Source organism: Bemisia tabaci, chromosome 7 (genome assembly GCF_918797505.1).
Source record: "Bemisia tabaci chromosome 7, PGI_BMITA_v3".
In the NCBI taxonomy this organism is placed as follows: domain Eukaryota; kingdom Metazoa; phylum Arthropoda; class Insecta; order Hemiptera; family Aleyrodidae; genus Bemisia; species Bemisia tabaci.
Window position 1 is genome coordinate 49,091,342 of NC_092799.1, and position 27,041 is coordinate 49,118,382.

At 39.1% G+C, this 27,041-nt stretch overlaps 3 protein-coding genes across 5 annotated transcripts; 1 reads left to right on the top strand and 2 right to left on the bottom strand.

The window, feature by feature from the left end:
* On the top strand, positions 1 to 16,356 carry LOC140224971 (uncharacterized). 3 transcript variants are annotated; one of them, XR_011900185.1, is made up of 6 exons: positions 1 to 3,418; positions 4,110 to 4,258; positions 4,710 to 4,837; positions 5,782 to 5,924; positions 6,362 to 6,521; positions 9,994 to 16,356. XR_011900185.1 is itself a non-coding variant. In XM_072302146.1 (5 exons), exons 1-5 carry the CDS (start codon positions 3,144 to 3,146, stop codon positions 6,432 to 6,434), a joined length of 768 nt encoding a protein of 255 aa, XP_072158247.1. In that variant the 5' UTR covers positions 1 to 3,143; the 3' UTR covers positions 6,435 to 9,948. The 3 variants fall into 3 exon arrangements, 2 of the variants coding, with proteins under 2 accessions (XP_072158247.1, XP_072158246.1); XM_072302146.1 differs by lacking the exon at positions 9,994 to 16,356 and having other exon boundaries at positions 6,362 to 9,948; XM_072302145.1 differs by lacking the exon at positions 9,994 to 16,356 and having other exon boundaries at positions 5,782 to 9,948.
* On the bottom strand, positions 10,933 to 25,918 carry LOC140225152 (uncharacterized). The gene is made up of 5 exons (XM_072302929.1): positions 24,640 to 25,918; positions 22,474 to 24,209; positions 21,936 to 22,255; positions 20,470 to 20,961; positions 10,933 to 11,039 (listed from the first exon to the last, which is right to left on the bottom strand). The coding sequence occupies exons 1-5, from the start codon at positions 25,789 to 25,791 to the stop codon at positions 10,933 to 10,935; spliced, it is 3,807 nt and encodes a 1,268-aa protein (XP_072159030.1). The 5' UTR covers positions 25,792 to 25,918.
* On the bottom strand, positions 25,855 to 27,041 carry LOC140224970 (uncharacterized). Its single transcript, XM_072302144.1, has one exon. The coding sequence runs from the start codon at positions 26,971 to 26,973 to the stop codon at positions 25,855 to 25,857; it is 1,119 nt and encodes a 372-aa protein (XP_072158245.1). The 5' UTR covers positions 26,974 to 27,041.

Consider the following 27,041-nt stretch of genomic DNA (forward strand, 5'->3'; position numbering starts at 1 on the left):
ATCTACGGTATAGCTTTACCATAGATCTATGGTAAATTACCACAGATCTATGGTAAAAATAAAACTTTATCATAGATCTACCGTATAGCTTTACCCCTGATACAGTGGATACCGAAATTTTACACTTATGTTGTTCCCGAGCGGTCTCCCATCCAAGTACCAACTTCGCCCAACGTTGCTTAACCTGGTTGGTCGGACGAAGATCGCTGCAGTTGACGTGCCTGTAACATGTGAGACTGCCGTCGAAATTATTGGGTATAAGCGTGATGTTCCGATGCGCGCTCGTTTTCCGTGAATATTTTGGCAATCTAAAGACCGATTTCGGTCAAATTTTAGATCGAGAAAATATAATTAATTTTTTTCCTTCTTTTTTATTTTTAGGTATTTTTTTTTTTTAAATTTTTTTTCTTTTAAAGAATAAACGCTTCAAAAATATTTTAAATGATACTTTTTTCAATTTTCCAAAGAATAAAGACTTCAAAATATTCTGAAAGAGTTTTTTTTTTTTTTTTTTTAATAAAAAAAAAAAAAAAAAAAATAAAATGTACCAAAATCGCGAAAAATCACACATGAACTGCTTACATAGGGACGTTTCTCCGCCACTTTGCTGGCCTTTTTAGACCTTACGCGGTGGTCCCACGGTTGAAATCATTTTTCCAGTTCATCATTGTATTAGAAAATTTAAGAAAATAACAGTAAATTTGATTAATCCGGTTTAAAAACTCAATGTAGTGCACCGAAATCACGAAAAATAGCTGTTGAGCTACTTTCATGGCGGTCCGCCCCTTTAAGGATCCGAAGTAGGTACCTCGGACGGAAGAAACCAAATAAATTTCAAAGCCTCTGCCGTTTAAAGTAGCTACGTTACACAATGTCATTGAACTAACGACTCAAAGAGTCAGGAGCTAGAAACACTCTCAATAAGAAAATACTTCAGAAGTTGTTTTTCGCGATTTTGGCGAACATGATGAACTGGAAAAATTATTTAACCGCGGGACCTCCGCGTAAGGTCTAAAAAGGCCAGCAAAGTGGCCAGTGGGGTGGCGTCACGAAATATTGAAAAGCTGAAAAGTCGTAGGCTAGTATAGAAAATCCGACTTGGAAAACGGCGCCTGGATAAAAATCGCCTTCAATCGATTAGTTATGCAACCCCAGCTCCGGAAAGCCCGATAAGTCGTATCTTCGTAAGTACCATTCTGACTCGAAAAAATGTCGAAAAGTAAGCGTTATTGAATACTACTTTTTGTAGATGTTAGTGAAACCCTAGAATTCTTATTTTTGAGCAAAAAATCAGCGATATTTTTGAAAAAATTCATGGTAATGGGTTCATATTCAGAGTATGCCACACGATTCTACAAAGATTAAAGTTCTGCATAAAGTGTCTTGGTGTCACGAGAAATAGCGGAGAAGCCAACGCAGAGGGGGAGGGAGGGGATGTTTTAGGGAGACTAATTTAAGGAAACGGTGGTCTAATTGAGATTTTACTTTGATATTTTTCAAAAATAGCCCTCATTCTCATAATTTCGAGCTATTCTTGTTCCAAAATTTCGAGGTATATATGATGCGTTTGGCCACAAAAACATTGTAAATTTGCACTCCGAGTTTTTTAAACAATCTTCTCCAGTCTTTCTTATCAAAATGAAAGGGAAGCAGCGCGTCCCTTGCGTACATGGTTGCCGCGCCACTGAAAGTGGCGGAAAAACGTTCCTATGTAAGCTGTTCAAATGTATTTTTTCGCGATTTTGGTACATTAATTTGAGTTCTTAAAACCGGGGTCAATGAAATCTACTGCTATTTTCTGAAAATGCCCAGTACGGTGATGAACTGGAAAAATTATTTTGACCATGAAACCTCCGCAAAAGTTCTAAAATGGCCGGCAAAGTGGGGGGAAAATGCGATACTTCATAATTCCGAACTCTGCCCCGCTTACCCTCTGGGCCGAGGCGGCACAAGTTAAAATATCGTCTGATCGAGCTTACTTTTTTTTTTTTTTGGTTCATTTCACACCAAATGAAGCCGTTTTAAAGGACAAGGCCTTCAAAATAAGTATAATAATGTACCTATATAATTGGTAATTAAAATAATTAACAGCACGACTAACGTGCATTGAAGTGCGTATTTTTCCTTCGTGGAGCTACTCAGGCGTGGCGTCAATGCACGCCGAATTTTTCAATTTCGTTTTTTCCTTTCTTTCTTTTCCCAAAATTTGAACCGGGAAAAACGGATGTAAACGTGAAAAATTGGTCCGAATGAGTTCCTCAAGCAAAACCAATTAACTGTGTCATCATGATTTTTAAGCTATTTAAACCCCTCAAATTGCGTCATATTTATTTTGAGGATGAAGTTTTCAAAATGTTCCGGAAAATGTACCGGCGCGGCGTACCCAGAAAATATAGGCAATGTAAAGATACTGCGAAGCACACTCAGCAACTCCTTGGCTGATGGGGCCTTGGGAAAATGGAAGTGAGAAAAAAAATCAGGCTCACGCTGTTGAAAGGGAAGTTTCTGGGAAGTGATTTTATTGCGATCAAAACAGACCCTTCACATCAAGTGAGGACGACGGATGAATAAGTCTCGGGCTACCTGCGTATTGCCCCTCGGGGCTTTAGCGTTGACTCATTTGGAATTCTGTCTTTCTTGGCGACTACAGTACATACTGCGCTCTCTACCGCCTACCGACAATACTAAAGAACGTGGCAACAGCTCCACTGTGGGCTCTCGGGCCTCTAGTGTCTCCTTACTCTATGTTCACACTTGTAACTAGCAAGTTTGATAAGCGTGTAGTGCTCCGATCCAATTTCAATACTTAAATCTCCTGCTTGTATCATCCTAATTTAATTTAATAAAGTTATCTAATTATTATCTAATTCAGTGACTCTTCATTCAAATACACCCACGAAACACTTTTCGAACGACATAGATTCCGAGGATGAAAAATATTTTTGTTTACCATATTGTCATTACTTTTTCAATTTTCAAGGTTTCGTCCCATATGATCAGGGTCCGTACCAGTTTTTCAAACAACAGGAAACGGTAGTAATTTTGGTCTAAAATACCATTTTTAAAAAGAAAAATTTAGAAAAACTGAAAACATCATCTTGAAAAGGGCAAAAAGAGCTTTAAAATGTGCTATAGATGTTTAAATGTGGTCAATATTCGGTGTGTTAAATATTTTTTTAGAAAACACCAAAGAAGCTCAGCGTTTCTGCAAGAGCATGTGCAAATGTCCAACGGTTTTCTGTCTGTTGCAGGTCGTTCAAACAGAAGGAGAGGTGGTGTGGACGTTCTGTCTGGGCATACACGGAGGGTTCAACTCGGGGGCCAATGCCGGAGTTGCAATGAACATCCTGCTTCATTGGTGCCTTCCGTTTCTGAGGCAGCTGGTTTTCGACCTGGATGAATTTTGCAACTGCGAAGAGTGAGTATTGCCCAGAGGGACGATGGTCTCAGTTGATCTCACGTGTGATGAAAAATGTTATTTTTAGGGGGCTTCCATTAGTTAAGTTTCGAGGTCACCCGGCGGTCCTACTTTTGGAAACTTAAAAATTGTGCAACTCTCGTGTCGGTGACGCTCAGACATTCTCGGCTTTTTTATTTAACCAAGTCGTTTAAATTCTGGCCATTTGGGTTTGCTTTCGGATTCGTAAAAACTTAACTGTCTGCTCGTGATGGTAAATCTCACCAGTCTAACAAAGGAAAGAGTTTGAAGGTCTCTTTTCCGAACCGGAAGAATCAGGGGCTCTCTCTTGAGGACAAAGTCTTACACTGCCAGCACAGGGGCCGCCGGGTGCCAATAAGGTAGTCTGAAGTTTGTCAATTAGCAGCGCGCTTTCAGTTGTCGTTCAAAAAGCTTAAACTTAATTGTTACTGTCAGTCGTCGCTCGCCGATTGACGGGTGGCGAAAAACTTTGAACCAAAGCAAAGCGAAAAATCATTTACTTTGGCCCTGCTCGGTAAACAATAAGAAGAGCATTCGTAAGTAACATACTGTATTTTCCCCTGCCTCAAAAACACCATCAATGTCACTCGTTCCAATCAGAGCCGATGATGAAACGGTTTAGCGAACCCAGCTCCAGAATCCTAACACTCTTCCTTCTTTGTGATTGCAGGAACAATAAAACTACATTCTCAATGACCAAAGCGGAATACCTGTCTTTAGAGACGAAGGCTTGCAGATACCATGCTCGGTCAGCGGTCACGGAGCCCGGTGTGAAGTCGCTGCCTGCGCCGGAAGTTCAGGAACCTCCTGCTCTCCAAGGTGAGCATAGTTGTATGTCTACCATTTTTCTCTTCAAGCCCAAGCGGGCTAAGGAGTGGTCCAAATTGTTTTAATCGTCGCGCTGCCTGTGGGAGGGACTTTACCTGGGATGCCTACGTACCTGGTCCTTTAATCGAGGCAGGGAGAGATTATTAGATACTAATTTTTCTGTAAGACCCGGACGTCATTTAAATTCCAAATTTTTGAAAATTCAAATATCGAAAGATTTCTACTGCCTAAATGCGATGAAATGAAAGAAACACTTACCTGAAATTTGTACCGGAAACCTTTTAAGAACGTAGTCCGAAGCAGAAAGCCTTAGAAGGAGGAAGGGGGAAAAAAAAAATGGAAAAACTGTCTTTCCCAATTTATTCACATTCGGTTTCCCCGTTATATCTTGCACGGAGGTACTTTTACGCATCTACAACTGTGTTCTGTTCTTCGTTTTCAGTGTGCGCTGTTTGTAAGGCCGTAGGAAGCAATATGAGAACGGACCTGAACCGTCTGCGAGGCACCAGGAAGCTCTTGGCAGGAAAACCTGTTTGCGGCCCTTGCAGAAACCGCAACCAACCGGAAACGGTGAGTAGTCGTTCCCCTCATGTTAGGCAGTCCTAAAAAGATTTAAAATTTTGTCCGGGTTTGTAGTTTAGAGGAAAAGTGGAGAATAGTATATTTAAAAAGACTCGTCTTGCCAGGATTTTCCCGACGTTTTCCTGTAGAATTCCGAAAGCCCTGTATTTCCTTGATGTTCTCTGGTAGAAAGTCTTACCAGAGATAAGGGCTTCTGTTTTTGTGAGAGTCCCCCCCCGAGGAAAGAAATAATACAATGTTTGGTCTTACCGATTTTTTTTTTTTAAAGGAAAAGTTGAAATAAATCACTTTGCCCCGTTTTTCCATGTGTAAATCATAGGTGGTTAACGGGAAAGTTTTTTCTTCGAAGAATCCAACGGACAGCACCTTCGAGTTTATGGTTCAGAAGGTTGTCGATCAACAGTCCTAATGCCTCCCTGGCTGAAAACATGGACTATACGAAAGGATTAATCCCTGTCTCGAAGAATGTTTTGTGTACGAGTAATCAAAATCAGGCCAATAGCCACCGAAAAGTCCCTATTGAAAACAAAAATACCTACTTCTGCTTTATTTGTTTCTTCCAAGCAGCCTCTCATTTAGCCGAAGAGTTTTAAACTCTCTTTTACAAAATAGCAGGGTACCCACCCGGCTGTTATCGCACGAAAGAGTGCAGAGTAAGAATTTGAAAAGACTCCAAAAAAAGTTTAAATCATAAGACCGAAATTAAATAGAGTCCCTAGTTACAACAAGCTTCAGGAAATTACTAGGTGCATATTCTATTAAGAGTCGGAAAAATCATCATCTGCCTTCAAGGTTTCATGGGCTGCCGATCTGAGAGCAGGAGGAGAATAGGAGATTGGTATATGGAATTGATTATGTGTATTTATTTCCCCACCGCTCGGGATCTCTTTCACCCACGATACTAATGTTCTCCGTATTTGTTTGTTTTCCAGAGATTTCACAAATGCTATATCTGCAACTGTTCGAGGCTCAAAAACCTGGTCTTCCGCCCTTACGTTTACCCGGCTCCAGGAACTCCAGAAAATCACCGGTTCATTTGCAACAATTGCAGAGCCAAATATAAATATAAGATTGAGTACGTATTTTTTACGAAACCGGTTCGGTGGGATAGAAAACCTCGTTCAAACACAACCCTATTCAGATGCATTCCTGTTTAAACATTGCTAACGCACCTCCGAATTATAGAAAAATCTCCAAATCGAGACCAAATCGTAAGGTGATGAGAAGGTGTTTGTGAGACGTTTAGATTCTTTACAGAAGAGGCTTTAAGAAAATAATAGAAAACGCAGTCTCCGATCAAATATCTAGGGGGAAATCTCCAAGGGTTGAACCACCCTTTTTTTCAATAACGCCTTTCACCCGGTACTCCGAAAGAATTCTAATATCTGTCGAGTGGTAGATTTGCAGAATCAACGGAGGTTGCCTCATATAAAGGAAGTGCAATTTTTTTTCAGCCATTAATAAACGTGTCATGTCAATCGGCCATAACGATTTCCTTTCTTATCGTTGCAGGGGATGGACATTCGATGGCGTCCTCCTAATCCACATCAGTGAAGAGCAGCCAGGGCCTTCGTCGTCCATCTAGAGTTCGGTCCAAGTTCCTCAAACCACGGCCTAGTATGTCTTAAAGCTCTTCCTCCTGTACCAATTTTCGCCTAAGCCGCCAATTTTGGTAAGAAGCATGAATTTTGTAAAAATGTCGATAGTTTGTACATTTGCGAAACTTTTAAAGCTCAAGGATCCCTTACTTGTGTCTGTCCGACTACTCTCCTGAAATATGGAATCCCTGCGAAAGGGTATAATTGCAGTTTTCGGGTCCCGTTTCCCATCGACCGAAACGTCGCTTGTGGAGAATTTTTCTCGGTACTTTTCGAGGAAAAATTTTTCCGCAGGCCCCAAACTCTTTAGGGTTCACTTCCTCGGGTCTATCAGGATGCTCATCTGAAATATGGGATCCCTGAGAAAGGATATAATTGCGGTTTTAGGGTCCCGTCTCTTATCGTCCAGAACGTCGCCCGGTGAGAATGTCTTATGGTACTTTTCTTGGGAAAATTACTCCGCGGGCCCCAAACTCTTCAGGGATCACTTCCTCGGGTCTGTCTGAATGCTCTCTTGAAATATGGAATCCCTGAGAAAGGATATAATTGCACTTTTCGGGTTCCGTTTCCCATCGGCCGAAACGTCGTGTGTGGAGAATTTTTCTCGGTACTTTTCGAGGAAAAATTACTCCGCGGGCCCCAAACTCTTTAGGGATCACTTCCTCGGGTCTATCAGGATGCTCATCTGAAATATGGGATCCCTGAGAAAGGATATAATTGCGGTTTTAGGGTCCCGTCTCTTATCGTCCAGAACGTCGCCCGGTGAGAATGTCTTATGGTACTTTTCTTGGGAAAATTACTCCGCGGGCCCCAAACTCTTCAGGGATCACTTCCTCGGGTCTGTCTGAATGCTCTCTTATAACATACACTTCAGAGAAGCATAATCACTCCAGTGCACATAGGTTGATGGGAAGATATAGAGCGAATAAATTTTGGTCGACGTTCAGTGACAGTCGCATGTGAAGGCCGAGGCTCATATTCCAGTAATTTTTAGACTTTAGTAGTGAGAATACATTCTGTGATGTAAATGCTGCTTCCTTTGGAGAGTTTGGCACAATTTCGGTGTAATTTCGTTAACATAATTTACCTGAATTACATCTATCGCTTAGGTCAGGTACTGACATCAACAAGACGACATAACCTCACTTAAAAATTTGTCACATTTTCGTTCAATAAAATAAAGATACCACTTGAACATTTTAAGAGAAACTAAGGTAATAGAATATCGGGCTCCAGTAGAACACGTGAGACGTAATAATATGAGTATGTAAATATAGTAGTTAGCATCTACAAAGAATTAAACTCTTATCCAAATTAGGTAAATCTATTCACAACTAGTTAAAGTAAAGAGGTTGGTAACGACCGACCAGAAATCACTTGAGATTTTTAAGAAACCAATGAAGTAGTGTATCGGGATAAAAGTGGGCGTAATAATATAAGTGTGTAATATTAGTTAGGATCTAAAATGAATTGAACTTTTAAATTAAATCTGTTCATTATTCACAAATAAATACAGTAGATGGAGGTTGATAACGACGACAGGAATTTCGTTCCCGAAACTCGGACGAACCTGAACAGAATGAACCAATGGCGTTGAACCATTATATTACTGGTTTTTTTCTAAATTCAAAAATTATAGCTAAAATTTTGAAGGATGTAAGCGGATGCTGGATTATCCGTGAGATAAAGCGCTTTTTTATGTGGCAAAATGAAATCCTCACATCTTCACGGAGTGCCCTTTAAATAGGCTCCATTACAATCTGCGGCCGGGTAAGCGAGAAATCTGTTGTTAAAGATGGTCATGACGGGCAGTTTAGTCGTATTTTCCGTAATTTCTCTTTTGGTTCACTAGGAATGTTAGAAAACTGTAAAAACCCATGGACACGGTAACATGACGATTCTTTAGGTACCCACTTTTATGGGTCTAAGGTTTACCGTTATCGCGGAGTTTGAGTGACTTTCTCAGGACCCTGGATTCTTGAAATTCAAATTTCCCGGCAAAGTAAAAAGTAAAATTTTCCTTGTTTTGGGTCATTAAGTGCTTATAACTTTTTGAAAACTCGATGGATCTTAATGAAACCCTTAAACGCCATCCGGCTAACTTAGCTGCGTCCATAGACACCAAGATCGTTGGAATCCGTGCCGCCGTTTGCTCTGAATTCCATTCTAAATCGAATCAATTTTCAGATTAAGGGAGTTGCCTGTGACTAAGAGTGTCGGCCACCCGTTTGTTATCGGGACTTTAGTAGGACGTCATTTTCCTCGACCGGGGGTGGCTACCGCCACTCTTGATGATTCGCCCACATACTTTTTACAGCTTGTAAAGTATATTTAAAAAGGTACCCATAAAGAGTTCCCCAAAACACACATTTTAGCAGCTTCCTTCAGAGTTGTCTTATTGACAACAACGAGCTTTTTAAGAGTTTGTTCAACAGACGTTGCTTCTAGCGTCCGTCGTTGGATTTCCCGGATCGGGGTCGAATTTGAGGGGCGATCGGAGAGGCCGAGGGAACGGCGCACCTGCCGCGCCCCCCTCTCCCCACCCCGTCGTCAAGTCCGCCTGTTCGAAAGGTAGATAAACTAAAAATAAAGACGGAGCCAACTAAGAACCGAAACTTTGCATTTTGATGGAGCGGGCGGGCGAGACAAAAGAGCAAACCCGCGGCCGGCTTAATGGATAAATAGATTACTCGTCGAGGTGATTTGAATAATGCTATTCCCTTAAAACTGTTCCCTGAATCTTTTTCTCCTCGGGTTAATTATGGGGCGCCGAGTGAGTTTCCTTCGAGTTTCTCGCAAGTTGGTCCGTGACGCACCGATAAACCAACGTGGGCCCCGCTCGCTCCACCCTGGTATTTTCATGATCAAAATGTGAACCTTAGTTGGACCGCGTTAAGCAGAAAGGAACCGGGAAATATCAGCTGACAGTGGAAAAACAAGGATGAAAAAACGGGAGACAAGGCTAAAAATACACAATTAATGAAACCCGAGACGTTTCGACTCAAAACTGAGACATTGGTTTTTTCTTTTGAATTTTAATTGTTTCCGACTGAAAATGACTAAGATTTGAGTCGGAACGTCTCGGGTTTCATTAATTGTGTATTTTTAGCCTTGTTTCCTGTTATTTCATCCTTGTTTTTCCACTGTTATCATTGCCTTGGGCTGCTCTTAAAAATTTGGAAATATCAGCTATTGCCACTTCAATGGGACAGTTTTAATTTTCCCACGAGAACGGTAGTGCAGATTTTCGTGCGAAATTCAGGGATTTATCTGCAAAGTACGAAGAAAATCCCTTCGAATTTTCAAGGGCATCTGCACGAACGTTCTCTTGAAAAGAACTTAACTGCACATATACATTAAACAATTGCTGATGTGAATATCAACATAAAGTTTATCATCGGTCATTTGTGGGCATTACGACCTGATACATATCGCCTGGTCAGAGGAGCTGCTCAAACCTCTAGATGACCGCCAAATTTGAGGGATAGGAGGGTTTTAATTGCCGCAATGATTTTTTCAGTGCGTAACAACTACATTATGTTTCAGGTATGGAGGATTCAAACACCTTTCAGATGCGATACCCCGTCTGGTAAAGAATCCAAATTCATTTTTAGTCGCTGCACAGTAGGACAGCAAAGGATCCCGAACTTTCTGGTTATATTCGCCAAGCGATGAATATTTTAAGGCATTAGCAGGAAAAACAGATTACTTCACAGAAAAATTTCCACATTTTTTTGAGGTGATTCCAGATGTGAGAGCCGTTAAGATATACGTAGACATAGAATGTAAACTCCTCGGACACAACATAGAACAAGAAGACACTTAACATTCTGAAATCGACGTTCGAATCTTTCATAACCGACAATTTCGGCCAAACTAGGAATTTAAGTTTTTTTGGAGTTATTCATCTTATGTGGAAAAAGCATCATATCATTTAATAGGGAATGGTATCTCCTCTAAGACAAAAGTAGAAATTAAGGATATAAATCAAGCGTACAAAGCAAGCGTTCTATGTGTGATTGATGATCCAATTGAAAGGGCAAGCATTGGCGGATCCAGACCCTTCGGGGGAAGGGGGTGGGGGGGGGGGGGAGGCGGCTTAGCTCAAATCAAAACAAAGTCAGTTTTTTTTATAATTTAAAACGAGTCGCACACTTCTCTCAGCTTCTCCGCCAAGAGATTGTCGGAGCGCCGCGTGCCGCTTTCCCCCACACCTCTACAGTCTACACACCCCTCTGACAGAGGGCCTCTGTGAGTGGTTAGAACGACACGGCTGTCAATCAAGAAACTTAATTTAAAATTAACGAGTTAACTGGCGCTATACAGGGGCAGCGATTGGATTGCGCGACTGGCCCCTTTTTTACCTATTCGGAGATGCAAAGGATTGTGCGAATTGTTCTGGTACTCACAACTTACATGTTTGCGCGAATATTCGATGTTCGAAGAGGAAACTTCATTCTGGAGGACTGTCCATTCCCTCCTCGTTTACGGGCATGTCTGTCTTCGATGGGTGGCCCTCGTAGCTGCACGAATGGCCCGAGAGCTTTCACCGACATTTAAAAAGTAAACTAGGGGCCTGCAGCCGCCAATCACTGAAAAATATACAAATACAAAATCGTAGAACAACCATGATCAAATTTATTAAGGAATGAATGGGTTCAAAACCTCAAGAGGTGCAACCAGAGGAAAGCGTTTTGTCTTCGATTGCAACGTTATGAACCCTTTCTTATGTTTTATTTTCAATAAATGTTTAAAAAAGCTACGCAGTTTTTCTGAAAAGTTTCCGCAAACTTACTTAAATGATCTTAAATAAAAGTATCGAAAATTTCGATTCGAAATTTTCGTTCGTTCGATTTTCTGATAATGTAACCTAAAATATTTTGAATATCATCAGGGTTTCGGAATCGTTACACGGAGAGAAATGAATGATGCTGACGACAGTGATTCCGCTCCGTTCAACAATGTTACATTGTCACCCACAGGCCCAACATTGCCCACGTCGTACCGCACAATGTCAGCATTGTAATTTCGAAGGTGCGTGTTAAGCTGTGGAGGTAACTTTGTAGCATTGTTGAATGCATGGCCCCGCTGTGGTGAAGCGCACCGTGCGCTTGCTGCGTGGCCCACAATGCGGCATTTTTGTGTTTTTCGCTCTCTGTGGCTGTATCCCGGGAGTATGAGTGGCGGAACATGCAAAAGAGCCCTTTAAAATGATTACTCGCGAGAACAACCACCAAAATTGTAAAAAATTAAATATACGAACCGTGCGGATGCTTTCCTTTGGAATTTTGTTGATAGAAATTTTCCTGCCTTAACCGGGGATCGAACCTGCGACCTACCTAACACTAGCCTAACCCTTTACCGACTGAGCAACGAAGGAACCTGTTTCGGTGGGATGAAAAACCTGTGTATAGCGTCTGTTTGAACGGATCGTTAAGTTGAACGCAATTTTTGGACAGTTTTCACCGACAGCATTTTACTATCGTACATATTTATTTCTATTTGTGGTTTTAATGTTTCTATTCTATTATTATTTAATTTTAAAATTAATTATATTATTTTATTTTTTGTTTTATTTCATTATTTTATTTATTTCGATTGTTTAATTGTAATTCTCTTGTTTTTTTTATTTTTTGTCTTTTTCATTCTTTTATTTATTTTTTTAAAAGTTTAATTTATTATTTTATGCTGTTATATTTATTTTTTTATTTTGTCATCAGCTTATCTTTCAGTTTATTTTTGTTTTGTTTTATTCTTGCATCTCCTTTATTTGCAGCAAAATGTAGAAAGGTAACATCCCCACTTCTTTTCCTATCAGCATGAGCCCCATTTTTTAAAAGAATCTCAAAGACATCTATGAAACCATAGTCGATTGCAAGGTACAAGGGTTCACCATTATTTTCGTTGACATTGGCCCCATAGTCAAGAAGTAACTTCACAATTTCCACACAATTATATTTCACGGCATGGATTAATGGTCCATGGCTGCGAATTTTCAAATTAACACTGGCCCCGATTGCTATTAAAAATTCTGTTATTTCTTTGTTGCCCACTTCAGCGGCAAGGTGTAAGGCTCCTAATTCATTAAAATATTCCGCCTTATTGGCATTGCTCACATTAAAAAAAAGCTTTACTATGTTTAGGTGCCCTTCTTTAATAGCAGTCTGCAAAGGTGCGATATTATTGTTTGCTTTTATGTTCATGTCAGCATTGAGAGCTTTATAATGCAGAAAAAAATTTGTCTTTAAGTAAAAGGCAATGAGTTATTAAAATGCTTGATAAAATAAATACATAATAAAAAAATAAGAGAATAACTTTTCAATACTAAAAGCATCCAGTGCAGTTTAGAAAGTCAATAAATAAGAGAAAAATCATACAAAGATTCAATGAGGATTATAACCCATTGTCGACACTTTCAGAATTCAGCATCCCGCATGCTGTTTTCCAAATTAGTATTCCTGTGACTGAGATTTTGATTTGCCGCTCTTGACTGGTCCAGAGGTGGTTCCGGTTTCCTTGGGCAGAAGGATGGCCTGAATGTTGGGCAGGACACCACCCTCAGCAATGGTAACTCCAGTGAGAAGTTTATGAACCCCTGCGATTGGTAGTACACTCCCGATCGCCCCCACGCTATCACAACGCTACAACGGTCGCCGATTGGCCAAAAGCCAGATTGCACCATACTCAAACCAACAACATGTCAGCATTATTACTAATTAGAATAAAAAAAGTAAACTAGGGGCCTGCAGCCGCCAATCACTGAAAAATATACAAATACAAAATCGTAGAACAACCATGATCAAATTTATTAAGGAATGGATGGGTTCAAAACCTCAAGAGGTGCAACCAGAGGAAAGCGTTTTGTCTTCGATTGCAACGTTATGAACCCTTTCTTATGTTTTATTTTCAATAAATGTTTAAAAAAGCTACGCAGTTTTTCTGAAAAGTTTCCGCAAACTTACTTAAATGATCTTAAATAAAAGTATCGAAAATTTCGATTCGAAATTTTCGTTCGTTCGATTTTCTGATAATGTAACCTAAAATATTTTGAATATCATCAGGGTTTCGGAATCGTTACACGGAGAGAAATGAATGATGCTGACGACAGTGATTCCGCTCCGTTCAACAATGTTACATTGTCACCCACAGGCCCAACATTGCCCACGTCGTACCGCACAATGTCAGCATTGTAATTTCGAAGGTGCGTGTTAAGTTGTGGAGGTAACTTTGTAGCATTGTTGAATGCATGGCCCCGCTGTGGTGAAGCGCACCGTGCGCTTGCTGCGTGGCCCACAATGCGGCATTTTTGTGTTTTTCGCTCTCTGTGGCTGTATCCCGGGAGTATGAGTGGCGGAACATGCAAAAGAGCCCTTTAAAATGATTACTCGCGAGAACAACCACCAAAATTGTAAAAAATTAAATATACGAACCGTGCGGATGCTTTCCTTTGGAATTTTGTTGATAGAAATTTTCCTGCCTTAACCGGGGATCGAACCTGCGACCTACCTAACACTAGCCTAACCCTTTACCGACTGAGCAACGAAGGAACCTGTTTCGGTGGGATGAAAAACCTGTGTATAGCGTCTGTTTGAACGGATCGTTAAGTTGAACGCAATTTTTGGACAGTTTTCACCGACAGCATTTTACTATCGTACATATTTATTTCTATTTGTGGTTTTAATGTTTCTATTCTATTATTATTTAATTTTAAAATTAATTATATTATTTTATTTTTTGTTTTATTTCATTATTTTATTTATTTCGATTGTTTAATTGTAATTCTCTTGTTTTTTTTATTTTTTGTCTTTTTCATTCTTTTATTTATTTTTTTAAAAGTTTAATTTATTATTTTATGCTGTTATATTTATTTTTTTATTTTGTCATCAGCTTATCTTTCAGTTTATTTTTGTTTTGTTTTATTCTTGCATCTCCTTTATTTGCAGCAAAATGTAGAAAGGTAACATCCCCACTTCTTTTCCTATCAGCATGAGCCCCATTTTTTAAAAGAATCTCAAAGACATCTATGAAACCATAGTCGATTGCAAGGTACAAGGGTTCACCATTATTTTCGTTGACATTGGCCCCATAGTCAAGAAGTAACTTCACAATTTCCACACAATTATATTTCACGGCATGGATTAATGGTCCATGGCTGCGAATTTTCAAATTAACACTGGCCCCGATTGCTATTAAAAATTCTGTTATTTCTTTGTTGCCCACTTCAGCGGCAAGGTGTAAGGCTCCTAATTCATTAAAATATTCCGCCTTATTGGCATTGCTCACATTAAAAAAAAGCTTTACTATGTTTAGGTGCCCTTCTTTAATAGCAGTCTGCAAAGGTGCGATATTATTGTTTGCTTTTATGTTCATGTCAGCATTGAGAGCTTTATAATGCAGAAAAAAATTTGTCTTTAAGTAAAAGGCAATGAGTTATTAAAATGCTTGATAAAATAAATACATAATAAAAAAATAAGAGAATAACTTTTCAATACTAAAAGCATCCAGTGCAGTTTAGAAAGTCAATAAATAAGAGAAAAATCATACAAAGATTCAATGAGGATTATAACCCATTGTCGACACTTTCAGAATTCAGCATCCCGCATGCTGTTTTCCAAATTAGTATTCCTGTGACTGAGATTTTGATTTGCCGCTCTTGACTGGTCCAGAGGTGGTTCCGGTTTCCTTGGGCAGAAGGATGGCCTGAATGTTGGGCAGGACACCACCCTCAGCAATGGTAACTCCAGTGAGAAGTTTATGAACCCCTGCGATTGGTAGTACACTCCCGATCGCCCCCACGCTATCACAACGCTACAACGGTCGCCGATTGGCCAAAAGCCAGATTGCACCATACTCAAACCAACAACATGTCAGCATTATTACTAATTAGAATAAAAAAAGTAAACTAGGGGCCTGCAGCCGCCAATCACTGAAAAATATACAAATACAAAATCGTAGAACAACCATGATCAAATTTATTAAGGAATGGATGGGTTCAAAACCTCAAGAGGTGCAACCAGAGGAAAGCGTTTTGTCTTCGATTGCAACGTTATGAACCCTTTCTTATGTTTTATTTTCAATAAATGTTTAAAAAAGCTACGCAGTTTTTCTGAAAAGTTTCCGCAAACTTACTTAAATGATCTTAAATAAAAGTATCGAAAATTTCGATTCGAAATTTTCGTTCGTTCGATTTTCTGATAATGTAACCTAAAATATTTTGAATATCATCAGGGTTTCGGAATCGTTACACGGAGAGAAATGAATGATGCTGACGACAGTGATTCCGCTCCGTTCAACAATGTTACATTGTCACCCACAGGCCCAACATTGCCCACGTCGTACCGCACAATGTCAGCATTGTAATTTCGAAGGTGCGTGTTAAGTTGTGGAGGTAACTTTGTAGCATTGTTGAATGCATGGCCCCGCTGTGGTGAAGCGCACCGTGCGCTTGCTGCGTGGCCCACAATGCGGCATTTTTGTGTTTTTCGCTCTCTGTGGCTGTATCCCGGGAGTATGAGTGGCGGAACATGCAAAAGAGCCCTTTAAAATGATTACTCGCGAGAACAACCACCAAAATTGTAAAAAATTAAATATACGAACCGTGCGGATGCTTTCCTTTGGAATTTTGTTGATAGAAATTTTCCTGCCTTAACCGGGGATCGAACCTGCGACCTACCTAACACTAGCCTAACCCTTTACCGACTGAGCAACGAAGGAACCTGTTTCGGTGGGATGAAAAACCTGTGTATAGCGTCTGTTTGAACGGATCGTTAAGTTGAACGCAATTTTTGGACAGTTTTCACCGACAGCATTTTACTATCGTACATATTTATTTCTATTTGTGGTTTTAATGTTTCTATTCTATTATTATTTAATTTTAAAATTAATTATATTATTTTATTTTTTGTTTTATTTCATTATTTTATTTATTTCGATTGTTTAATTGTAATTCTCTTGTTTTTTTTATTTTTTGTCTTTTTCATTCTTTTATTTATTTTTTTAAAAGTTTAATTTATTATTTTATGCTGTTATATTTATTTTTTTATTTTGTCATCAGCTTATCTTTCAGTTTATTTTTGTTTTGTTTTATTCTTGCATCTCCTTTATTTGCAGCAAAATGTAGAAAGGTAACATCCCCACTTCTTTTCCTATCAGCATGAGCCCCATTTTTTAAAAGAATCTCAAAGACATCTATGAAACCATAGTCGATTGCAAGGTACAAGGGTTCACCATTATTTTCGTTGACATTGGCCCCATAGTCAAGAAGTAACTTCACAATTTCCACACAATTATATTTCACGGCATGGATTAATGGTCCATGGCTGCGAATTTTCAAATTAACACTGGCCCCGATTGCTATTAAAAATTCTGTTATTTCTTTGTTGCCCACTTCAGCGGCAAGGTGTAAGGCTCCTAATTCATTAAAATATTCCGCCTTATTGGCATTGCTCACATTAAAAAAAAGCTTTACTATGTTTAGGTGCCCTTCTTTAATAGCAGTCTGCAAAGGTGCGATATTATTGTTTGCTTTTATGTTCATGTCAGCATTGAGAGCTTTATAATGCAGAAAAAAATTTGTCTTTAAGTAAAAGGCAATGAGTTATTAAAATGCTTGATAAAATAAATACATAATAAAAAAATAAGAGAATAACTTTTCAATACTAAAAGCATCCAGTGCAGTTTAGAAAGTCAATAAATAAGAGAAAAATCATACAAAGATTCAATGAGGATTATAACCCATTGTCGACACTTTCAGAATTCAGCATCCCGCATGCTGTTTTCCAAATTAGTATTCCTGTGACTGAGATTTTGATTTGCCGCTCTTGACTGGTCCAGAGGTGGTTCCGGTTTTCTTGGGCAGAAGGATGGCCTGAATGTTGGGCAGGACACCACCCTCAGCAATGGTAACTCCAGTGAGAAGTTTATGAACCCCTGCGATTGGTAGTACACTCCCGATCGCCCCCACGCTATCACAACGCTACAACGGTCGCCGATTGGCCAAAAGCCAGATTGCACCATACTCAAACCAACAACATGTCAGCATTATTACTAATTAGAATAAAAAAAGTAAACTAGGGGCCTGCAGCCGCCAATCACTGAAAAATATACAAATACAAAATCGTAGAACAACCATGATCAAATTTATTAAGGAATGGATGGGTTCAAAACCTCAAGAGGTGCAACCAGAGGAAAGCGTTTTGTCTTCGATTGCAACGTTATGAACCCTTTCTTATGTTTTATTTTCAATAAATGTTTAAAAAAGCTACGCAGTTTTTCTGAAAAGTTTCCGCAAACTTACTTAAATGATCTTAAATAAAAGTATCGAAAATTTCGATTCGAAATTTTCGTTCGTTCGATTTTCTGATAATGTAACCTAAAATATTTTGAATATCATCAGGGTTTCGGAATCGTTATACGATGAGGATACATATTTTCCCTATAATTATGGTAAAAACTGGCGCAGAAAGTGAAGAATGATGACGCTAAGTACTACGGCATTCCTGCAGTCTTGTAGACGCTAAAATTGGTTTCACGCAAACTGACCGACTACACTACGTTTGGCGCAATGCTAGAAGTATTCACGCAGTCTTGTAGGCGCCGACCGCACCGTTCGGCGCCATGCGTGAAGTATTCCTAAAATCTAGCAGGCGCTAATATACGCTTGCCGCCGCGGCCGCACCACCGTGTTCGGCTCGATTATTCGACAACAAATCTGATGAAGGCTCTAAGTATGCTGCTTTTCGTTGTTAGCAGCTTTCCCCGTACTGACGCGATCTACGCGCTCCCCAATTTCTTTTTCTTCGTACAGTGTTGCCACATTTTTAGCAGAGCGGTTTTTTTTTCCTATTTCATTTCCATCTTTCATTTGTTCTTGTATCCTTTATTTAGGCATGGAGCCCGTGGCTCAAGACTCCTCGAGCAGCGTTGCCGAATTTAACACCACGATGTCGACGGAAATTTGCCAATCAGTGGCGCCTCGGTGGCAAATGACTTACCCAAACGATAATTGCAACCTCATGAAAGAATTTTGGAAACTGTAGAGAATTTTTCAAATTAAGTGTCAGATTTCAAAGTTAAAATTTCGGAAAGCGGACGGCAATATTCATAGAGCACCCACGAACATTTTTAGATCAGGGCTTGACGAAAAGAACCAATCAACTTTTTCTAATTTGCCGGCTCTAAAGGAAGGCACGTATCGAGTCAAACGAAAAGTGCAACCGACAGTACCGAGGAACATTGACGACGCCATAGCACAAATTTGTACAAAATATTCCACAAGCTAAAACGAAGCTAAAATAGTCTTCATAGCTGACAAAACTACGGAGTTAGTAATTGTTACATTCAAAGGAAATTATAGTTTTGTGTAACCAAGAGTAGCGCAGTCAAATTTTAACTGACGAAACATTCACATATTCTCCAAGGCATTTTGTTCAAACAGAGCCTGACCATGTATTCAAAACAGATTTGATGCGTTGCTGTTTGGCTTTAAATACCTCAACTGAGTGAAAAATGGACTTTCGCAGGATCTGAACCGAGCTACACTTTATATCCAAGAGGAAAACAAGACTACGATTAGTATGAGTGCGACATGGTCATTTTTACAGAATCAATGACCGAAGTAAATAATCTCACCAACAATGATATGCAGGGATGTGAAGAGCTACCGGAATCAAGAATGGAAGCTATGCTTCGAAATGACTCTAAAGAACTTATCAGCAACATTTCGTCTTAGTCCTCCCATTTCCCCCCTTTCGTGTAATATTGTGCTCCCTCGCTCAGCCCCCAGTATTACCATTTCCATTACTTTTCTCCAGCTAACAATCTCTTAGGTGTGTAAAGCTGTTTCTCATTGAGACCATTGTGACCAATTGTATTTGATTACATATTTTGTGATTTTGCCTCAGTGGATTCTAGGTTTTGTTGTTTTATCTATACAGGGTGATCCAAAAGTCCCTTCCACCCTCTCTAACTTTTTACCTAATTGAGGTAAAGATTTGAAATTTGGGGGATGTCCCTAAGTCAAAGGAAGCTACTTTTTGACCCCCCCTAAAATTTTCAGGGGGCCCCCCTTGGGGGGGCAACGGACCCCAACTTTTAATTTTCAAATGGGAAGACCCCCTTTGTGATAGCTCGTTCGAAAGAGAATAATAAAAGAAAACTTTTCGCGCATACCCGAAGTCAATATCTCAAACCGTTTCAAAATGGTGGCCGACTGAAGTTCAAAATGGCCGAAAATTCACACGGGTTTTTTGTCGTTGGATTTTCGCGAAAATCGGTAGCTGGAGGTATTTCGACACGAGCAAAACGAATTTGCCTTAGATTTTCAAAAAAAGCGACATTTTTAAGATGGCCGCCGTTTAAAGTTCAAAATGGCCGAAAATTCACACGGGTTTTTTGTCGTTGGATTTTCGCGAAAATCGGTATCTGGTGGTATTTCGACACGAGAAAAACGAATTTGCCTTAGATTTTCAAAAAAACCGACATTTTTAAGATGGCCGCCGGTTAAAGTTCAAAATGGCCGAAAATTGCCACCTCGGTTTTTTCCTGATGGATTTGCCTAAGACTTGGAATTTTGGGGTATTTTGGCACAATATTAACACATTTGAACTTAGATTTCTAAAAAAAACAATTTTTGGTCATTTTGAACTTTAACCGGCGGCCATTATGGAAATTTCGGTTTTTTTTAAAATCTAACGCCAAATTCGTTTTTTTCGTGTCAAAATACCCCAACACACCGATTTTCGCGCAAATCCATCGACAAATAACCGGTGTGAATTTTCGGCCATTTTGAACTTTAACCGGCCGCCATTTTGAAACGGTTTGAGATATTGACTTCGGGTATGCGCGAAAAGTTTTCTTTTATTATTCTCTTTCGAACGAGCTATCACAAAGGGGGTCTTCCCATTTGAAAATTAAAAGTTGGGGTCCGTTGCCCCCCAAGGGGGGCCCCCTGAAAATTTTAGGGGGAGTCAAAAAGTAGCTTCCTTTGACCTAGGGACACCCCCCTAAGTTTCAAATCTTTACCACAATTAGGTAAAAAGTTAGAGGGGGTGGAAGGGACTTTTGGATCACCCTGTAGGTATTCATGTTTTTTTGCTGCCTGGAACGCTAAGTGAAAGAGTGTATGCCCTGAATGATTACGAGCATTTGTCACTACCTTAAAGTCATCTGCATTCATTGCTTTCAATTTTCCGACGATTTCGGTGGTACCTTTCACGGCATCCTCAAACAAACCCTCGATTTCTTCTGAAAGTGCGGAAATAGTCCGATTTGTAGATACATCAAGGGGTGTTTTATTTTCTTGATTTTTAATACTGTACTTTGCACCATGATTCAATAAAGATTTAACAACATCCAAATTACCATTTCTGGTCGCAATATGTAGAGCTGAATTGCCGCTAGCGGTTGTTCTGAGGTTGATGAGACGATTTAATTTATTTTCAGGGACGTACTGAAATAAAATTTCAACAACTGCTTTGTCACCTTTTGCTACAGCACACTGAGAAAAAACTATGGCTTATAAACCTATTAGAGGTAAATATGGAACACCACTAATAGTAGTACCTCTACATATAATAATAGCACATATACCTTAGTTATGGTACGGGGTACCTTAATTAGGTACAGAGACCTTAGTATGGTTCACAGACCGAGAATCATTAGTTTATTTACGACTATTATAGGTGTTCCATATTTACCTCTAATAGGTTTATAAACCATAGTTTTTTCTCAGTGCAGTGTGCAACGGAGAATTGCCTTTGTTAGTGGTAAGAGTCGGATCAGCTTCGTTTTCTAGTAGAAATTTTACGACGGTAAATGTCCATTATTAACTGCATAATGTAAAGGTGATCTGCCTTCAGCATCTTTATCGTTGACACCTACTCCGGTGAAAAGAAGTCTCTGAACAGTCCTCAAGTCTCCTTCGGAAGCTGCAGTGTATATATTTTTCTGCTCTGTTATAATTCCGCCTTCCATCCTGAAATGCAGATTAATTTCCTCAATTTTCTTTGATACTTGGATTACGAGCAGGTGATCAAGTCCATAAAGAATCTTACTTCGCTCTTGTACGTCTTTAAAGATTTTCAGAGAGGCATGGAACTTGTTTTGTGAAAAAAAAACCTCAGCGATCGCAGCTTGAGAACATAAGGTATCATAATGATTAGGCCCTAACTTATCTTTTTGAATATTGAAGACCTCTTCGAGAACATTTAAGGCGTTGCGATATTTCTCTAGGGAAAGGTACATTTGTGCAATGTCTCGCAGGGTATTCAGAGTCTCAGGCTGATGAATGCCAAAAACTGTTTTCCTTTTCGCATAAACTTCTTTAAAAATTTCTAATGCTTCTTCGAATTTTTTTAGGTTTCCTAAAGCAGCTGCCATGTTACTTCTTGCTAATAAAGTAGCCTCGTGGTTTTCGCCCGCAAGCTTTTTTCTAAATTCAAATATTGTCTGAAAATTTCTGAAAGCTTCCTCACACTTCCCTAAATTACCCAAAGCTACTGTCACATCGAATAAAGCATCTAAGGTGTCAAAATGATTCGGTCCTGAGATTCTTTTCCTAGCGAGATAAATTTCCTGAAAAATTGTGTATGATTTTTCGACCCCTCCTGATTCAAGCAATACTGATGCTATCATTCTCCTTGACAGCAGAGTATCATCACTATTGTTGCCTAGCATTGCTATTTGCTTTTTGTTGACACTATTCAGAATGTTCATAGCCTCTTGATAGTGCCCTTGGATGCACTTCAGTTCAGCCATCAGTACCTGCACATCCCAAGTGCCTGGGCTGTCCTCTCCTAAAATATCTCTCCTATTTTTACAAAGGTTTTCTAACATACTTTCACTACGAGCGCTCTCATTTTTGGAATAAATCAACTGCCTGACAGCTTTGATGGACCCAGCAAATTGAAATACCTCTTTCAACTGTTTTACCAAAGGAAATTTATGGTAAATGGCAACCACTATGAGAGTGCGGTTTTCTTCATTACATGCTTGCATTATCGCTTTCACAATTTCCTTACTGGTTACTTTTTTGATATCACACAAAAATTGAACATTATACCATTTTTCACGCTTCTGAAGGCGTGGTCGATCATTTTTAAAAGCCACATAATTTTAACATCTTTGGCAAAATGCAGAGGCATTTTTTCACCATTGGAAGCAAAGTTATACATTGCACCCTTGTGCAGTAAACTGATAACCGACTGTGAGCGAGAGTACTTAGCAGCATAGTGCAGGGGAGTAAAACCTTTTTCCGTGACTGTATTTGGATTGGCATGATTTTCCAAAAGACACTCGACAATTTCGTCATAACCTTTCCAAACAGCATAGTGTAAAGGAGTTCCAAATTGGGGATGTATCGAATCGATGCAAGCCCCTGCTTTAACCAAAGTTGCAAATTCTGAAAGATTATTTTGTTTTAAGCAATCAAATAATTTCTCGGTAGATAACAGCAAACTTTTGACTTCTTTATTTAAAGAGTACTCAAGAGGTTTCTTTTCAAACTTATCCATAGCACAATAAGATGATCCATTCCTTAGGAGGATATTTATAATTTCCTTGTGATCGTTAGCAGCTGCAACAAGTATAGGTTTTAAACCATTAACATCTTCAGAATTAATGTTTGCTTCACGAGTAATGAGATGATTCGTGACTGCTATGCTACCTTTTGCAGCAGCATAGTGTAATGGAGTCCGTCTGAAGGCATCAATTTCATGCATGCTTAGTCCCTTGTTCAAAAAAAACTCAATGGTTTCTTTTTTGTCTGCAGTTGCTCCACAGTGAATAGGTTTTGCACCTGAGTCATCTATAGCATTCACATCAAATCCATGATCCGTCAGGAGCTTCACTAGTTCTAAATTACCTTGCAAAGCAGCTTGATGCAATAATGTTCTACCATGGTCAACTCTAATATTAACATCTATTTCATTTCCTTCCGGTAGTTTGAGTAGCATTTGAGCTATCTGTGAATCACCTCTAACAACAGCTAGTTCTAATGGAGTTGTATTCCTAGGACCTGTGAGGTTAGTTTTAGCTCCATTCTTCAACAGAATTTCAACGACTTTTAGATGGCCGTGAGCTATAGCTACATGTAATGGAGGGCCCACATCACTAGAAATATTTGTATCTCCCTTTTTCATAATTAAAGCCTTAACAACTTCTACATGACCTTGCATGGATGCTACTGATAATGGCGTTGCACCTCTTGCAGTTAAAGCATTAATTTTAGCTCCTTTATTAATTAACGCAATCACCATTCTTGCATCTCCTTTATTTGCAGCAAAATGTAGAAAGGTAACATCCCCACTTCTTTTCCTATCAGCATGAGCCCCATTTTTTAAAAGAATCTCAAAGACATCTATGAAACCATAGTCGATTGCAAGGTACAAGGGTTCACCATTATTTTCGTTGACATTGGCCCCATAGTCAAGAAGTAACTTCACAATTTCCACACAATTATATTTCACGGCATGGATTAATGGTCCATGGCTGCGAATTTTCAAATTAACACTGGCCCCGATTGCTATTAAAAATTCTGTTATTTCTTTGTTGCCCACTTCAGCGGCAAGGTGTAAGGCTCCTAATTCATTAAAATATTCCGCCTTATTGGCATTGCTCACATTAAAAAAAAGCTTTACTATGTTTAGGTGCCCTTCTTTAATAGCAGTCTGCAAAGGTGCGATATTATTGTTTGCTTTTATGTTCATGTCAGCATTGAGAGCTTTATAATGCAGAAAAAAATTTGTCTTTAAGTAAAAGGCAATGAGTTATTAAAATGCTTGATAAAATAAATACATAATAAAAAAATAAGAGAATAACTTTTCAATACTAAAAGCATCCAGTGCAGTTTAGAAAGTCAATAAATAAGAGAAAAATCATACAAAGATTCAATGAGGATTATAACCCATTGTCGACACTTTCAGAATTCAGCATCCCGCATGCTGTTTTCCAAATTAGTATTCCTGTGACTGAGATTTTGATTTGCCGCTCTTGACTGGTCCAGAGGTGGTTCCGGTTTTCTTGGGCAGAAGGATGGCCTGAATGTTGGGCAGGACACCACCCTCAGCAATGGTAACTCCAGTGAGAAGTTTATGAACCCCTGCGATTGGTAGTACACTCCCGATCGCCCCCACGCTATCACAACGCTACAACGGTCGCCGATTGGCCAAAAGCCAGATTGCACCATACTCAAACCAACAACATGTCAGCATTATTACTAATTAGAATACTGCCTGCTTCCTTCCATCCATACATTGCTGCAAAATGAATTGCTGTGAATCCATCGCTACTCTTTATATTGATGTCAGCTCCACTTTTTATTAAAACATCAATGATAGCAATATTTCCAGACATCACAGTTTCATGTAATGGGGTACAACCACTGGCACACTGAGTATTTACCATAGCCTTATGTTTTATTAAAAGTCTGACTATGTCCACATCACCAAAATGTGCAGCAGTATGTAATGGTGTTTTTCCATTTGCGTCTTTGGAATTCACATTAATTCCACTTTTTATTAACAATTCAGTGATTTTAATATGGCTTCTAGCAGATGCATAATGCAAAGGACTAACTTTACTATCGGTTGAAGCTTGGATGTCAAGGCCGTGTTTGAGGAGAGTTGAAACGTTTTTTAGGGAAACAAATTTTGCGGCAAGAGATAATGGAGTTTCACCGGTCAAAGAAGGAAGTAATGCACGAAGGATTCCATTACAGTTTCGTTCGGCTGCAAAATGTAGAGGCGTATAAGCATTTTCTCCATCAAATACACATACGTTTGGATTTGCACCATGTTGCAACAAAACCCTCACTATTGTCTCATGCTCAAATATTACTGCATTGTGTAAAGGGGTAAAACCGTGGATGGTTCTACAGTTCACATCAGCTCCGTTTTGAATCAAAACCTTTGTCACATTCAAATGACCATCACTTACCGCTAAGTGTAATGGAGCCTGACCATTATCATGTTGAGCATTAACATTGGCATTATTAAGCAGCAAAAAGTTAACCAAATCAAGAGATCCACCTCCTGCAGCATAGTGTAACAAGGTAAAACCACTAGAGGAAGATGAGTTGATACTAATGTTTCTCTTTGTTTCCATCATAATTTTGACTACTGCTAAATGCTTATTTCTGACTGCTAAAAGTAATGGAGAGAACCCCTGGCCATCTTTAACTACAGTACTGGCATTATTCTTCAATAAAGCTTTGACACACTCTAAGTGACCATTTTTTGCAGCTAGGTGCAACGGCGTTCTTCCAAAGTTATCGATGTCATCAACTTTTAATTTCACTTCTTTTAAAAGGAACAGCACAACATTATGATTTCCGTGCTGTGCTGCCATGTGAAGAGCAGTTTGGCCATCAATATTTCTTGTATTTGGGCTCAAGTTCTGTTTTAAAAGAGATTATAAAATCTCAAGATTTGAGCCCATACAGGCAAAATGCACTGCTGTTGAAAGATTATTACTCCTTGCACGGATATCTGATCCTTCTTTGAGACAATTTTCAAATAATTCTGTATTTCCTTTGGCGAGAGCAGAGAACATTTTCTCTTGATTCGTAATGATATTCAGCTCTTGATTGTGCTTCTCTCTTAAAGTGAAGGGATTTTCTACCATAAATTTACCAATTTTACTCGTACAATTAATCAAGTTTTCAATACTAACAAGTTTTTTAGGATTGTGGATAACATACAGATATGGGTCATCCAAAATCAAATCAACTGTAGCATTGCAATGTGCTAAATGATCTCGTAAGCATTTTCCAATCAGTAGAGGGACATTTTCATCCATCAAAAAGGTATTCTTCCCCAAACACTTTTTCGCACTGACTAAAATTGACATTACATCTAAAACAAGCATCTCTATCACAGGAACTGACATCAGGTGCTTATGAGAGAAGTTTTCAACTATCTTCCCATCCAAACCACTTCTCTTTAGAATGCTTCGGAGTTCCTTGATCTTTGACATAAGTCTATCTCTGTATTCAAATTTGATTGCATCGGCAGTCACTTCCTCAGTATCAGTCGAATACAAAACTTCTCTCTTGACCAACCTTTCTCTAAGTTTTTTGATCCATTCAACATCATCGATAGCAATCTCTGCAAGATGAAATAGTTTCAACTCTAACAAACGAATTTTTTCAAATTCCTCCATTTTCACTCTTGGTATAACACTACTGACAATTGCCAATGACGTATTGATTGCTGCTTTCAAGATGTTCGGATCTATTTTTAAAACGACTTTGTTTAAAGGTGCTAAGGCACCTAACCTCAACTTGTTGAAAAGTTGTGAATCAACTTTCTCATTCTTTAGAATAATGATTAAGCTAACTACTGCATCAAATCTCTTTAAATGACCGGACATTATAGCTTCTGATTGAGTACTTAAGGGTGCTAAATGCTCTTCGATTTCTTTAAACAATCCTTTCTCAAAACTGGTTAGATCGGTTGCATAACTGCGAAATTCTTCAATCAGTTCCTCAAGTTTTTCGAGTTTTATGATTTCGGGATTTTGAGGAATCATTTGATTGAAATTTTCCCAACTTAATGTCTCTACAGGGTGTTCCAAAAGTCCCTTCCACCCCCTCTAAC

Coding starts and splice junctions, on each gene's coding strand:
- LOC140224971 (XM_072302145.1), top strand. CDS start 3,144: ATGTGGTCAATATTCGGTGTGTTAAATATTTTTTTAGAAAACACCAAA. Junction 4,259..4,709: donor GGAACCTCCTGCTCTCCAAG/GTGAGCATAGTT, acceptor CTTCGTTTTCAG/TGTGCGCTGTTTGTAAGGCC. Junction 4,838..5,781: donor ACCGCAACCAACCGGAAACG/GTGAGTAGTCGT, acceptor TTTGTTTTCCAG/AGATTTCACAAATGCTATAT.
- LOC140225152 (XM_072302929.1), bottom strand. CDS start 25,791: ATGGCAGCACAGCACGGAAATCATAATGTTGTGCTGTTCCTTTTAAAA. Junction 22,256..22,473: donor TTTTGTGTGATATCAAAAAA/GTAACCAGTAAG, acceptor TTGTAAAAATAG/GAGAGATATTTTAGGAGAGG. Junction 11,040..20,469: donor TAACTTTTTACCTAATTGTG/GTAAAGATTTGA, acceptor TATATTTTTCAG/TGATTGGCGGCTGCAGGCCC.
- LOC140224970 (XM_072302144.1), bottom strand. CDS start 26,973: ATGATTCCTCAAAATCCCGAAATCATAAAACTCGAAAAACTTGAGGAA.